This window comes from Canis lupus, chromosome 6 (assembly GCF_011100685.1).
Source record: "Canis lupus familiaris isolate Mischka breed German Shepherd chromosome 6, alternate assembly UU_Cfam_GSD_1.0, whole genome shotgun sequence".
Lineage (NCBI taxonomy): Eukaryota > Metazoa > Chordata > Mammalia > Carnivora > Canidae > Canis > Canis lupus.
Window position 1 is genome coordinate 28,051,046 of NC_049227.1, and position 12,460 is coordinate 28,063,505.

The following is a 12,460-nucleotide window of genomic DNA, read 5'->3' on the forward strand; positions in this document are numbered from 1 at the left end:
ACCCCTGAAACTAATACTACTACTATATTAATTATTAATTAATTTACTACTACTAAATTAATTAGTAATTAATTGAATTTAATTTTTAAATTCAATTAATTAAAATTTAAAAAACACAGTGAGAGACCACCACATTACCACCAGAATGGCTAAAATGAAAAAACACTGCCCTTACCAAGTGCTGGTGAGCTGCGGGGCAGCTAGAACTCTTCCACACTGCTGGGAGAGCGGAATCTGCGACATCCGCCTTGGACACCTCACACTATCCACGAGAGCTGCACAGGTAAGTGCTCTCTTGCCCAGCAATCCCTCCTGGTATATACTCACCAGAAATGCAAACACAAGAACACATGTACCGAAAGGCCAGAACAAGTACATTCGCAGGAGCACCACACTTAGTGGCCAAAGTTGAGAAGCAGCCCACACGTCCATCAACAGAAGGGGTAAGTCACTTTATACTCACACAGCAGTTGAATGAGTTAACGGAAGCCACACACATAATAGAGATGAGTGTCATTAACAATGTCGGGAGGAAGAAACCAGACACAAAAATGTACCCCTTTAGGATTCCATTTATATCAAGTTCAAAACAGACAAGACTCATCTACAACTTTAGGCGGTCGGGGCAGTGGTCACCTGCGGGTGGGGTGGAGCGGTTGGGGAGTGCCTGCGAGGGGGCACCACTGGGGTACTGGTTCTACGTCGTTATCCGGGTAGAGGTTACATGCTGCGTTCACTTGGGGAACGTTCACGTGATACCCTTACGACGACTACACTTTTCTGATAGTACAATTCAATAAAGTAAAGAAAAAACACCCCCACAGGCCGGTGATCTGCAACCTCTGCTTTAGCACTGTGTTGGGTTCCCTTCCTCTGCTGCTCTCTGGAATGCATGGGTCAGGTGCCCCCTACTATAAACTGAAAAAGAACCTCCCTCAGAGTCCAAATGGCTGTCGGCTGACCTGAGCTCTACTTTGCCCTTGTGATGACAGGAACTAAATTCTTCCTCCTCCAACTGACAAGCAAGCCTGACACAAACAGCCATGGCCCCCAACCCCTCTCCTGAAGCTACAGAACTGGGATCACACACACCTACTCTTTGGAAACGTCAGCCGTGGCAGAGCAGAACCCTCTCTTATCTCAACCCCTTTCCCACATCTCCAGCTCTGCTAAAAGGCAGATATTATCAGGTAAGTTCCGAGTTCTTGTTTGTACGTGTGCAGAATGCTTTTAAGGATTTATTCATGGCTCATTATGTGCCAGTCTTTCTCAACATTGTAAATACACTGGCCCATTAGTCCTCCAAGTCAGGCTGTGAGGCAGCTACTACCACTCTCCTGACCCCCTAGCAAGGAGACTGGACACTGACTCAGGGGACGTAGTTTGTCCAAGGTCATCACAGAACCAGTATTGCTCAAGGTCACCAGATGTTCTGATCTCCTTTGAGAAGCAGATCCAGATTTTCATGTGAAATTTCACCATGTTTAATACTGCGGTCCTAAAAAGGATCGAGGGGGCTAAGAAGCCACCCTGGGACAGGAAAAAAGTCCCAACTCCTGAACTCTAGATACCATTGTGCTACCACTTTATGAACAGAACTACAAAAGCAGAGCTTCTGGAGAAAGGTTCAGGACAAGATGCCTATCTCAAGAAAGATGACAGAAAAAAAAAAAAAAAGAAAAATGACAGAAAACCTTAAGATAGGTCCAAGGTAGGAACACCTGGGTGGCTCAGCGGTTGAGCGTCTGCCTTTGCCTAGGCCAGTCTGCCTTTGCCAAGTCCAGGGATTGAGTCCCACATCGGGGTCCCTGTAAGGAGCCTGCTTCTCCCTCTGTCTATGTCTCTGTCTCTCTCTGTGTGTCTCTCATCAATAAATAAAATCTTTAAATAAAATAAAATAGGGATCCCTGGGTGGCGCAGCAGTTTGGCGCCTGCCTTTGGCCCAGGGCGCGATCCTGGAGACCCAGGATCGAATCCCACATCAGGCTCCTGGTGCATGGAGCCTGCTTCTCCCTCTGCCTGTGTCTCTGCCTCTCTCTCTCTCTGTAACTATCATAAATAAATAAAAAATAATAATAAATAAATAAATAAATAAATAAATAAATAAATAAAATATTTTATTAAAATAAAATAATAAAATCTTTAAAAATAATAATGATAAGGTAAGTCCAAGGTAAATCCAATCTACTCTAAAGTAACAAGGAGGGGAAAAAGCTTTGTTCCTCACTAGGAATAAGTCCTTAGTATTTTAACAGTGTCTGCACTCTACCAATTTAAATTAATATTCGGCATATAATCTAATCCTGTACAGAGTATGTATCTAATTATTCAGTTCACTTACCAAAACTCCACCCTAAGGGAGGCTCGATCTTCAGAATGAAATCTCCCTAAGACAGGGGAAGAAAGAAAAAGAGATGAAAACTGATAACCTCTCAACTAGTTTAATACAGTGCTACTATTTAATCTAGGATTTATACACCTGCAATGAAATTCCAAGCACACGCTCCACTCTAAGTAGCTGTGGGCTTTCTGATTGCCTTCAGATGCAGCAAGCTGAAGTTGAATGCCCAGAAGTCCCCATCCAACCAATCAGAAAATACCAACTTAGTGCCCATGGAAAAGTTCTAAAGGCATTATATTTAGTCACTCATTGTCTTTTGATATCAAATGCACTACTCATGGAGTCTATTAACCCCTCCCGAGCCCAGGTTGCTAGCGTCAGCATGTATTCTTAGCAATGAAAGTCACTGCTGAAAACTAGGTGTTATTCACATACCCTGGTTTCTTGAGATTGATAGGAATAAGTTAAAACAACAACAAAAAAAACACCATATTTTAAGATCAACCTGTAGAAGTCAGTCCTATGTATTGTGCCTAGACCTAAGTTCAAGAATATTTATTGCTGTGTTGTCAGTAATAAATTTTTTAAATTGGGAAAAGCCTCTATGCCTACCAACAGAGACGTGGTTACATAAATTACAATTTTCATTTGATTCTGATGTGCTGTGCAGCCATTAAAAAGAGGGCAACAGATCCATACACACTGATGTTGAAAGCATATCAAGATATTATCACAGGGAAAAGAAAAACCAAACTGCAGAATGATTTCTATTGTTTAACTCCATTTGATATTTTAAAAACCAAAATCAAAACGATGTGTGCCTATTGATTATTTCTTCAACGTGCTTCAAATCTGTGTTTCCAAATAAAAAGTTGACATGGGGAGGGGGGCGGGGGTGGGAGCAGGGGAGGCTGGGTTGCAAGTAGGAATTGGCAGATATACATCTATGCACACGTGCACACGTGTAAACATCTTTATAATCACAGCACACAGAAAGCAGTCTTTCAGGATACACACTAAAACTTTTATCAGTGGGGCTACCCATTACCATTACTGAGGGATGAGAAATTGGGGGGTAAAGATTAAATTTACTTCGTATACTTCTAAAGACCTTGTTTTGTTGTCTTCCACAAAGCTCATAAATTCTCGTATCACTTGTATAATTTTTTAAACAGTGTGTTAAGCTGCTTGCAAACTTAACCCTATTAAATCAGGGTTTCTCAGTGTCTGCACCGCCGATGTTTGGTCTGTCCTATGTAGCATGATGTGAAGTCGAGCTTCATTTCTGGCCTCTACTCACTGGATACTGTAGCACTCCCTCAACCCCAAGCAGTAGTAACAACCAGAAATGTCTCTAGACATTGACTGCCAAATGTCCCTGCAGACACTGAGGAGCCACTGTATTCAATCAAACCAGTTTAGAAACTGTCTCCCTCAAAATTTGGCCAGAATTGTCAAATACCACTTCTAATTTACAAAAGAGATGAGTTTTCGCTTGTGTGGCAAATCAAGACTGCTCCGGTTCGTGCAGTGCCGAGGGCCACACTTACTACTTCCCATCATAAATGACTACAGTAGTCTCTTACCTTATCATACAAGGGGATCATAAAGTAACCATTATTAGGGGCACAGTCTGTCTGGTATTTCAAAGTCCCATGCTTGGTATACAGCTTTATCTAGAAAGCAAGGAAAGAAGTCGTAAGAGAATTACCTACATACATTATGCCAGGATGCAATCTATCAGTATGCGTTTGCTGAGGACCTACTACATGCTGCTATTACCACCAGGCATTAGAGAGAAAACAAAGTATCCCAAAAATAATGTGATTAGATATTTCTCTGGTTAGAAACCATCTAAAGACTACCTCCAAAACTCATATTTTTCAGTTTATTTTTAGTGGCTGTCCCTATGTTGTTTCCACCTAGAACAAATTTTCAAATTTGCTGTTAGGAAAAGTGCTTATTAAAATGTAATCCCCGAGCCCCATGTCTGTTTCTAAACTAGAAGGTTTGCGGCGAGGGCCAAGGATCTGAAACTATTAACCCCAAATGATTCCGAATACTTGGGAGTAACACTCATCTAGAAACTTTTAATCTTCTCTCTTATGTTCATTCTCTGGCAAAAACAAAGCAAAGGAGGTTTAATACAGGTCTTATCAAGGATCTCCAAAGCTCTTGCATCCTGGGCATTTCCAAACACAATCTGTTAACTTTTTAAGATGTTCCAGCAAAGTCTGGGTCTTCCCTGTACTGTGTGACCTTGGGCAAGTCAATTTACCTCCTGAGGTCCAGTTTCATAAGGGGCAAGGAAAAGAGCCACTTCCCTTTGTGTTTATACAGGATCACGTCTATGCATTTTAAGCATCTGGCAGAGAACATGATTCAAAAAACAAAATACTATTATTATTTTACTATATTACTATGTTGTATTACTCACATCTCTCTGCCTTCACTTTTCTCCCAGAGCCTCAGGAAACTACAAGCTACAAAAAGCCTTGCAAGGCAGCTTCTGAAACTGCCTGTGCCCACACACTGGGAGGCAATCCAGGAGGTGGCTCGGGGACCCAGCAGAACCTAGGAACCCTGAAACTGCAGGTGGGCAGGTTCACTAAACACCTGACTTAAGATCAGACACGAGCCACAGACGGAAGGGTCTTCTTTAGGAAATACACCGCGTCCTGGGTTGGGCTGCTTCTGTCCCAACCCCATCCTCCAGGAACAAAAACGAGGCCAGGTGAAAGACCTCGTGGGGTGTGAAAACGATCCTCAGCCCCTCCCCAAACCTATCTCTGCACCCAGATTCGGAGAACATTTAATTCCTCAGCGCTGCCCTTCCGCTGCCAGCACTGGCGTGGCTCAACCAGGCTTTCAGGCAGTCCCTGGGGTCTGAGGTCCCCCCAACGTCCCTTCTCTCCGGCATCTCCTAGCCTCTTTCCTTCTTTTATCCCCTTTCAAATCCCCTTCTCCTGCCCCATCATCAGTACCCTCCTAAAATAGAGGCCAAGCCCTCCATCAGGTCCCTTCCCATCTATCCCGACAAGTGACCTTCCTCTTTGCAAAAGCTTTCTGGGTCACAGTCCCACTGGGCCGATAATCATGTAGCTGCATGGGGTTTTACAACTTAACACAAAGACTTCTGCACAAATCTCCGGCGTCACCCCAGTCACCACCCAGCAAGGTAATCAGGGCAGCAGACAACTAACTCTCCGTTCACAGAGGAAAATGGGAGATTTCCCCAAGGGAGGGATGCGGGAGATTAAAAACAGGATTCCAAGCCCCAGAGATGCCAAGACATGTACAGGGTTGGGATCCCCCTAAGAGCATCCCGGGGGGGGGGGGGGGGGGTGGCGCAGTTTTAGGAGGAGTGGATTAGGACCTTGGGGGGGGGGGGGCTCTGAGCTGTGGGGCCAGGGGTCCAGACTTGCATTTGGGGGGGCTCTGAGCTGTGGGGCCAGGGGTCCAGACTCGGCAGCCTCTAGATTCCAGACTCGGGGTTTGGGGAAATCTAAGTTCCAGGGGATCTGAGTTTTGAGGATGTGGGGGTCTGGGTCCTGCCAGAGAGTGGCTTTTAAGAGATCTGGGGCCTGGATTGTGGGGACGGTCAGAGTCCCCTAGCATCTTGGATCCGGATTTGGGGGGGTTTCTGGAGTTTGGGTGTCCTGATTTGGGGGGGAATCCTTCGTTTTGAGGGAGCTGATGGGAGCTACCAACACCGCCCCCCACCCGGTGCGCGCATCCTCCAAGGCCCGCCGGCCCCCTCGGCAGGCGACCCCAGGACGCGATCCATCCCCCTCCCCTCCCCCCACCGCCCTCCCTCGCCCAGCGCGACCGGGAGGCGCCGGCCCGGGGCAGCGCCCGCGCAGAGCGGAGCCTCCGGGGCGGCGAGGGCTCCTCCGAGAGCGTGGAGCAGGTGGCGGCCCGGGCGAGGCCGCCGAGCGCCGACAGGTGGAGCGCCCGGCCCGGCGCTCACCTCGATGAGCGAGTAGTTGATCTCCACGTCCGACTTGACGAAGCCCCCGCAGCCCACCACGATGTCCTCGGAGCCGCGCGCCGGGCCCGCGCCGCTCAGCAGCAGCAGCAGCAGCAGCAGCAGAGCGGCCACCGCCCCCGGCCCCCGCCGCCCAGCCGCCCCGCTCGCCCGCATGGCCTCCCGGGTCCGCCGCGCGCCCCGCCGCAGGCCTCCCGGGTCCGCCCCCCGCCCCCCGCCCCGCGCGCGGCCCGCCGCTTCCTCCTCGGTCCGCGGCTGACAGCCCAGGCCCCGCCCCCCGCCGCCGCCGCCGCCGCCGCCGCGCGTGCGCGCCACGCCGCCACGCCCACGCCCCGACCGGGTAACTACCGCGCATGCTCGGCAACAAAAACGAGCCCCCGTGTGCCCCCTGCAGGCCCGGAGGACTGCGCGCACCGTCCAGCCGGTGCGGTATAGGGTACAAACTCCAAATCCGCCAAGATGGGCACTAAGGGAGTGCAATCTTTTTTTTTTTAATGTTAACTAAATTTTCCTTTAATCAATAATTAACATTTAGCACTTGAGCATTTTAGCTTTTGTTTGGCAATTATTTTTTTTTATGAATTTATTTTTTATTGGTGTTCCAACTTGCCAACATATAGAGTAACTCCCAGTGCTCATCCCGTCAAGTGCCCCCCTCGGTGCCCGCCACCAGTCACCCCCACCCCCCGCCCTCCTCCCCTTCCACCACCCCTAGTTCATTTCCCAGAGTTAGGAGTCTTGATGTTCTGTCTCCCTTTCTGGTATTTCCTACCCATTTCTTCTCCCTTCCCCTCTATTCCCTTTCACTATTATTTATATTCCCCAAATGAATGAGACCATATAATGTTTGTCCTTCTCCGACTGACTTATTTCAAGGAGTGTGTGGAGGCTGAGAAAAATCAAGGCCATTCCACCTCAAGTTTAACATTAACACAAGTACAGCCATCTTAGGCCCCTGTGAATAAGAGCTGAACTTTACAGGAAAAACTGCAGAATGTCCTCAATGTCCTGGGCAGGTAATCCCATATCAGAAAGACAACAGAGCCCACGCCCGTGGTAGAAAGTCCCATATTAGAATGAGAACAGAGCTCAATGCCCTTGAAAGCCCCACATCAGAATGTAAGCAGAACTTGAGAAATTCTTCCACCCCTTCTGAAAATCCCCTAGACCAGCCTATAAAAAAACCAGCTGTAACCCACTTCGGGGTCCAAGTTCCTGCTCCGCTGTGTCGGGTACACTTGGACCCAAGCTCGAGCTTGTAAATAAACCCTCGTGTGTTTGCATTGGTGTCGGCTCCTCAGTGGTTTCTCGGATTCACAATCTTGGGCACAACAGAGTGCGATCTTTTGTATATGAATTTTATTTCAATAAAGCTTTAAAAAAACTCCAAAGTTGAATTATGTGGGACACCTGGGTGGCTCAGTGTTTGAGCATCTGCCTTTGGCTCAGGTCGTGATGCCTCTATCTATGTCCCTGCCTCTCTCTGTGTCTCTCACAAATAAATAAATTCATGTTGATGCATGTAGCCAACAACTTTCCCAAATCTTTTTGGCACATATATTTCACAGGTGATATGTAATCTCAAAAACACCTTTGGGGGGGATCCCTGGGTGGCTCAGTGGTTTAGCGCCTGCCTTTGGCCCAGGGCGTGATCCTGGAGACCCAGGATTGAGTCCCACATTGGGCTCCCTGCGTGGAGCCTGCTTCTCCCTCTGCCTGTGTCTCTGCCTCTCCCTCTCTCACTGTGTGTCTCACATGAATAAATAAATAAAATCTTAAAAAAAAAAAAACCTTTAGGAATTTAAGCCGGTGCATTTTCTGTGATAAATGATCAATACCTTTTTTAAAGCAATGCATAGGTCATTTAAGATCAGCATAATGTTTAAAAAGTGTATTTAGAACTTATTTAAATCTCAGCTCTAATAACATTTGCAAAGAAACAAGTTTGAGGGGTTTCCTCCCATAAGCAAGAGATGCAAGCAGTGAATTTACTTTGCACTGTCTGTGACTTGAAGCATGAGTTGTTGGAAAATAAATTCAAATCTCAGCATGTTGGTGTTTTGTCCCAAGACTAGAGGTTTACGATGACAAAAACTGAATTTAGCTGCAAATCACCACATCAAAATAGACAAAAATTGCTTTTTTGACCTGATATTGGAATTCTTCCATTTTGTCCTACTAAAGAATCAGGTGCTTTATTGTGATAGTTTTTATATTTTGTTTCTACATGACCAGGTAAGAGAAAAAAATTCCCACTAGAATTTGCCATTGTGACTAAGACTCAAGCAATGTACAACTCTGAACCACAGAGAGTGTAAACTATGCAATGGACAAAACTTTCATAACGGCTACAATGGAATGACAGATCCACAGAGGATCTCAATCATGGGCGCATCTGATCTCCGTTTCTCACTCTGCATTCTTGAAATACAGTGGAATCCTCAAGTGTTTAGTTATAAAGAGAAACTAGTTAAATTATTTTCTTTATTGGGGTTATTTATTTATTTATTTATTTGAGAGAGTAGGGAGATGGGCAGAGGGAGAAGGAGAGAAAGACTCTCAAAAAGATTCCATGCTCGGTGTGCAGACCAATGCAGGGCTTGATCTCATGACCCTGAGATCATGACCTGAGCCAAAATCAAGAGTGGGTCACTTAACTGACTGAGCCACCCAGGTGCCCCTGGGGTTTGTTATTCATAACTACGATTGAAACAGATGCCCTTTCTTCTCCCTAGCACAAATTCCTGGTTTGTCTTGGCAAATTTCCAAGGGGTTGAAAGCCACCAATTAGGAAATGGTGGCCTATGGAACCTTCTTACCTCGCAGAATAGGAACCCGGGGCTGGGGGTGGGAAGGGACTTGTCTAGGGCTCTGCATGCAGCCATGTACTGTTCAGAGGACTGGAAAGTAGGCCTTGGGATCCCTGAGATCTGTTCTTGGCTCACCCAACTGATTTCCTCTGTGTTCTTTCTCACTTCCTGAATATTCCCTCTCAAATTTTCATCATTGCCCTCAAATTCCTCTTCAAATTTACAATAAAATAAAGCACTAGAACTGTGGCAATGCCATTTGGAGGCGGAGTCCCAGAGAGAGAGGGCTCAAGCCTTCCCCCTAATTTCCATCAGCCTCCACCAAAATCACCTCTCAAATCAACAGACATAATGTATAAATGTAAGGAGCAGACCTGCCATACTTCACTTCACAACTGAGTTTGTTCCTTGTGTCCCTGCTCTTCTAGAAGACTCAGGCAGGAGGACAGCTGAAGACTGACTTAGGGCCCCAGACCAGGGTCAAGAAACCCCAAAAGAAAGGGGGAACCCACATAGTGGAGGGCATACAGGAGGCAGGAGTGAAAGATCTGCAGAGAAAGGACAAGGCAGCATGGGGAGTGAAGAGGATTTTACTTTTTTTTTTTTTAATTTTTATTTATTTATGATAGTCACAGAGAGAGAGAGAGAGAGAGAGAGAGAGAGAGGCAGAGACACAGGCAGAGGGAGAAGCAGGCTCCATGCACCGGGAGCCCGACGTGGGATTCGATCCCGGGTCTCCAGGATCGCGCCCTGGGCCAAAGGCAGGTGCCAAACCACTGCGCCACCCAGGGATCCCAGGATTTTACTTTTTTATCCAAAGTGAGTAACTGTGTCTGTCTGGAAAAGCTGTCTTTTCCTCTCTATCTTGAAAAGAATACATGGCTTGTGGCAGTAAGGAAGAAAGAAAAAAGAAAAGAAAATTAGAATTCCCATGATTACGGCTGGAGTACATTTCCATTTTTCATCTATGCATATATGTCACATAGAGGATTTTCCAAGAAGAGCTACTAGCTGGGAACACACACTTGGCTTGAAGACCCAGGAGAGGAAGGCAAAGATTTTACTTCTTTCCCCACTTTCTCCAATCTAAGCATTTACTTCTTTTGTTTGTTTGCTTGTTTTTCAAAAAATATCATAGTCTACTTTGTATTATAATTTCTGTTTTTCATTTCGCATGGAGCAACCATCTTTCTGTATTATATTTCTGATATGGCACATATCAGAACCCCTGTTCAGTAACCTATGGATGAAATAACACTACTAAGGCTGACAATTGCTAACTCTTTTTGAGCATTTACCATGTGCTGGACACTGCACTAAACTATTCATTAGTGATCTGAAAATCTTCCCTCCACGATACAGACAGACAGCGTTCATGCCGCTTGTTGCAGGGTTGGCGGGTTCTACTGGGATGCCACTGCACTCTCTGGGGCTCGAGGATCCCCTCCCTCCCCTCCCCCTCCACTCAGATCGTCCCCTCAGATCCTCCTCTGATCACCTCTTCTCACCCCTCTCGCCCCACCCCTATCGCCGGGCAGGACCTTGCCCTGGGCTTGGCTATCCCAGAGCTCAAATCTCAGACAAGCCTGCCAGTCCCCGCCCCTTCCAGGACCTGGAGTGTGGCCGAGGAGGTTGCCCGGGGACCAAGGGACAGACCTCGGGGAAGACAGACAGACAGGCACTGGGGGTGCGCGATGGCCGCGCCTGCAGAGCCCTGCCTGGGACAGGCGGTGAGTGTCCCCCTCCTGCCCCACTCTCCTTTTCCGGGCTCGTTAGATCTCCCCAAAAGCTCTCCTCTGTCGGTGATACTGGGGAGGGGAGAGACCACCAAATTCCCAGCCAGACGAAAAGCAGGGGAGAGAGACCCCTTTATCAGATCCTGCCCCCCAGAGACCCTAGCCCTGCTAATGAGGCTTCCAGACCTCCCAGCTGCCGGTGAGCTTTGACCTCTATTTGCACAAAGCTTCAGGACCCCCACCTCTCGGGCTGACTTCCTCTTTCAGCCTGGCTCTTTGCAAAGGACTCTGGGGAGTGACGTTCATGGGGTGGGAGTGAGAGTCGCCAGCTCCCAGGATTTCAGGGGCCACCAAGTAAGGCAGTAATAATAACTGATGTTAATAGAGGGCTTACTTTGTACCCAACATCCTACTATGTGTTTTACTGGCAGTAACCCATTTAACTCAACCCTTAGAGGTACAATCTCTGAACACCGCCCCTCCCCGTTTTAGGGAAGGAAACTGAGGCACAGGGAGGCTGAAGTTCACAGAGTTGGCCAGCAGTGAAGTGGGGAACAGTAAAGAAAAATAAGCAGGACACCACCCCTTTCCAGCTGGATGACAGTCACTCAAGTTATTTAATCTCTGGGCCTCAGCTTCCTTATACGAAAAATCAGCATGATGCTTGCCTCGACTTCATAGAGTCGATGTTAGTGTTAAAGGAGTCAAGAATTATAAGGTACTCCAAGGAGTGCTGGGCCCATTCTCATGGCAATGTTAGGAGTCCAAAGGGTTGCCTTGCTCCCTGATGGGGTGAGCTTGGGACCCCTGCACGGTACCATCACAAGGGTGGCCCTGGTGTCCCCTCAGGTCTGGAACTGGACAGAGCCCGAGCCCACTGCTGCACATCTGCTGAATGTGTGCTTCCTGAAAACAGCAGGAGTCTGGATGCCCCCGATGTACCTCTGGGTCCTTGGCCCCATCTACCTCCTCTACATCCACCGCCGTGGCAAGGGCTACCTCCGGATGTCCCCCCTCTTCAAGGCCAAAATGGTAACTGCTGCCTCTGGGAGCCTGTAAACAGACGATGGTTGAGAGGTGGGAGGAGTAGGCTGGAACCCGGCTGAGACCCGACCCTGAAGTGGACACACAGTGTGGGAAACAAGAAGGGGATCTGTTAGTCAAACAGAGTGATCCTGCAAGGCTACAGAGGAAAGCTCTGTGGAATAAGGTCTGCCCCAAATGGATTCCGTAATAATAAAATCCTTGCATCTGCAGACACACACATCCAGGCACACGCATGTTCCCAGCCAGTTTATGAACACCATAACCTGGAACTCCCCAAAGTGTGCAATGGATACTCCTGGGATCCATGAGGTGATTTTAGTATCACACCGAGATGAACTTTTTAAGTTAACAGTTATGCATTGACTTGTATGCTTCTCCACTGGCATTTCTTTTTTAAAAAGAATATTTATTTACTTGAAAGAGTGTGTGAGAGAGAGTGCATGAACGGGGGGGAGGGGTAGAGAGAGGGGAAGGAGCAGACTCCCCACTGAGTAGGGAGCTCTTGCAAGACTCTGGGATCATGACCTGAGCCGAAGGC

General features: G+C 47.5%; 2 protein-coding genes across 5 annotated transcripts in view; one reads left to right on the forward strand and one right to left on the reverse strand.

Annotated features, from left to right (window-relative positions):
• The window catches only part of LOC489992 (nodal modulator 1), a 57,790-nt gene extending 51,230 nt beyond the window's left edge, over positions 1–6,560 (reverse strand). The window contains exons 1-3 of the mRNA XM_038540255.1: positions 6,312–6,560; positions 3,928–4,017; positions 2,342–2,387 (exon numbers count right to left, since the gene is read on the reverse strand). Of these exons, the coding sequence (XP_038396183.1) occupies positions 2,342–2,387; positions 3,928–4,017; positions 6,312–6,485 (310 nt within the window). The 5' untranslated portion in view covers positions 6,486–6,560. The remainder of the gene's footprint in view (positions 1–2,341; positions 2,388–3,927; positions 4,018–6,311) is intronic.
• A 4,161-nt stretch (positions 6,561–10,721) lies between these two features.
• ABCC6 (ATP binding cassette subfamily C member 6) overlaps positions 10,722–12,460 on the forward strand; it is a 48,867-nt gene continuing 47,128 nt past the window's right edge. For 2 of the 4 annotated variants that reach the window (XM_038540256.1, XM_038540259.1), the window contains exons 1-2: positions 10,722–10,869; positions 11,725–11,907. In XM_038540256.1, the coding sequence (XP_038396184.1) occupies positions 10,834–10,869; positions 11,725–11,907 (219 nt within the window). In that variant the 5' untranslated portion in view covers positions 10,722–10,833. The remainder of the gene's footprint in view (positions 10,870–11,724; positions 11,908–12,460) is intronic. The other 2 variants (XM_038540258.1, XM_038540257.1) reach the window with 2 other exon arrangements.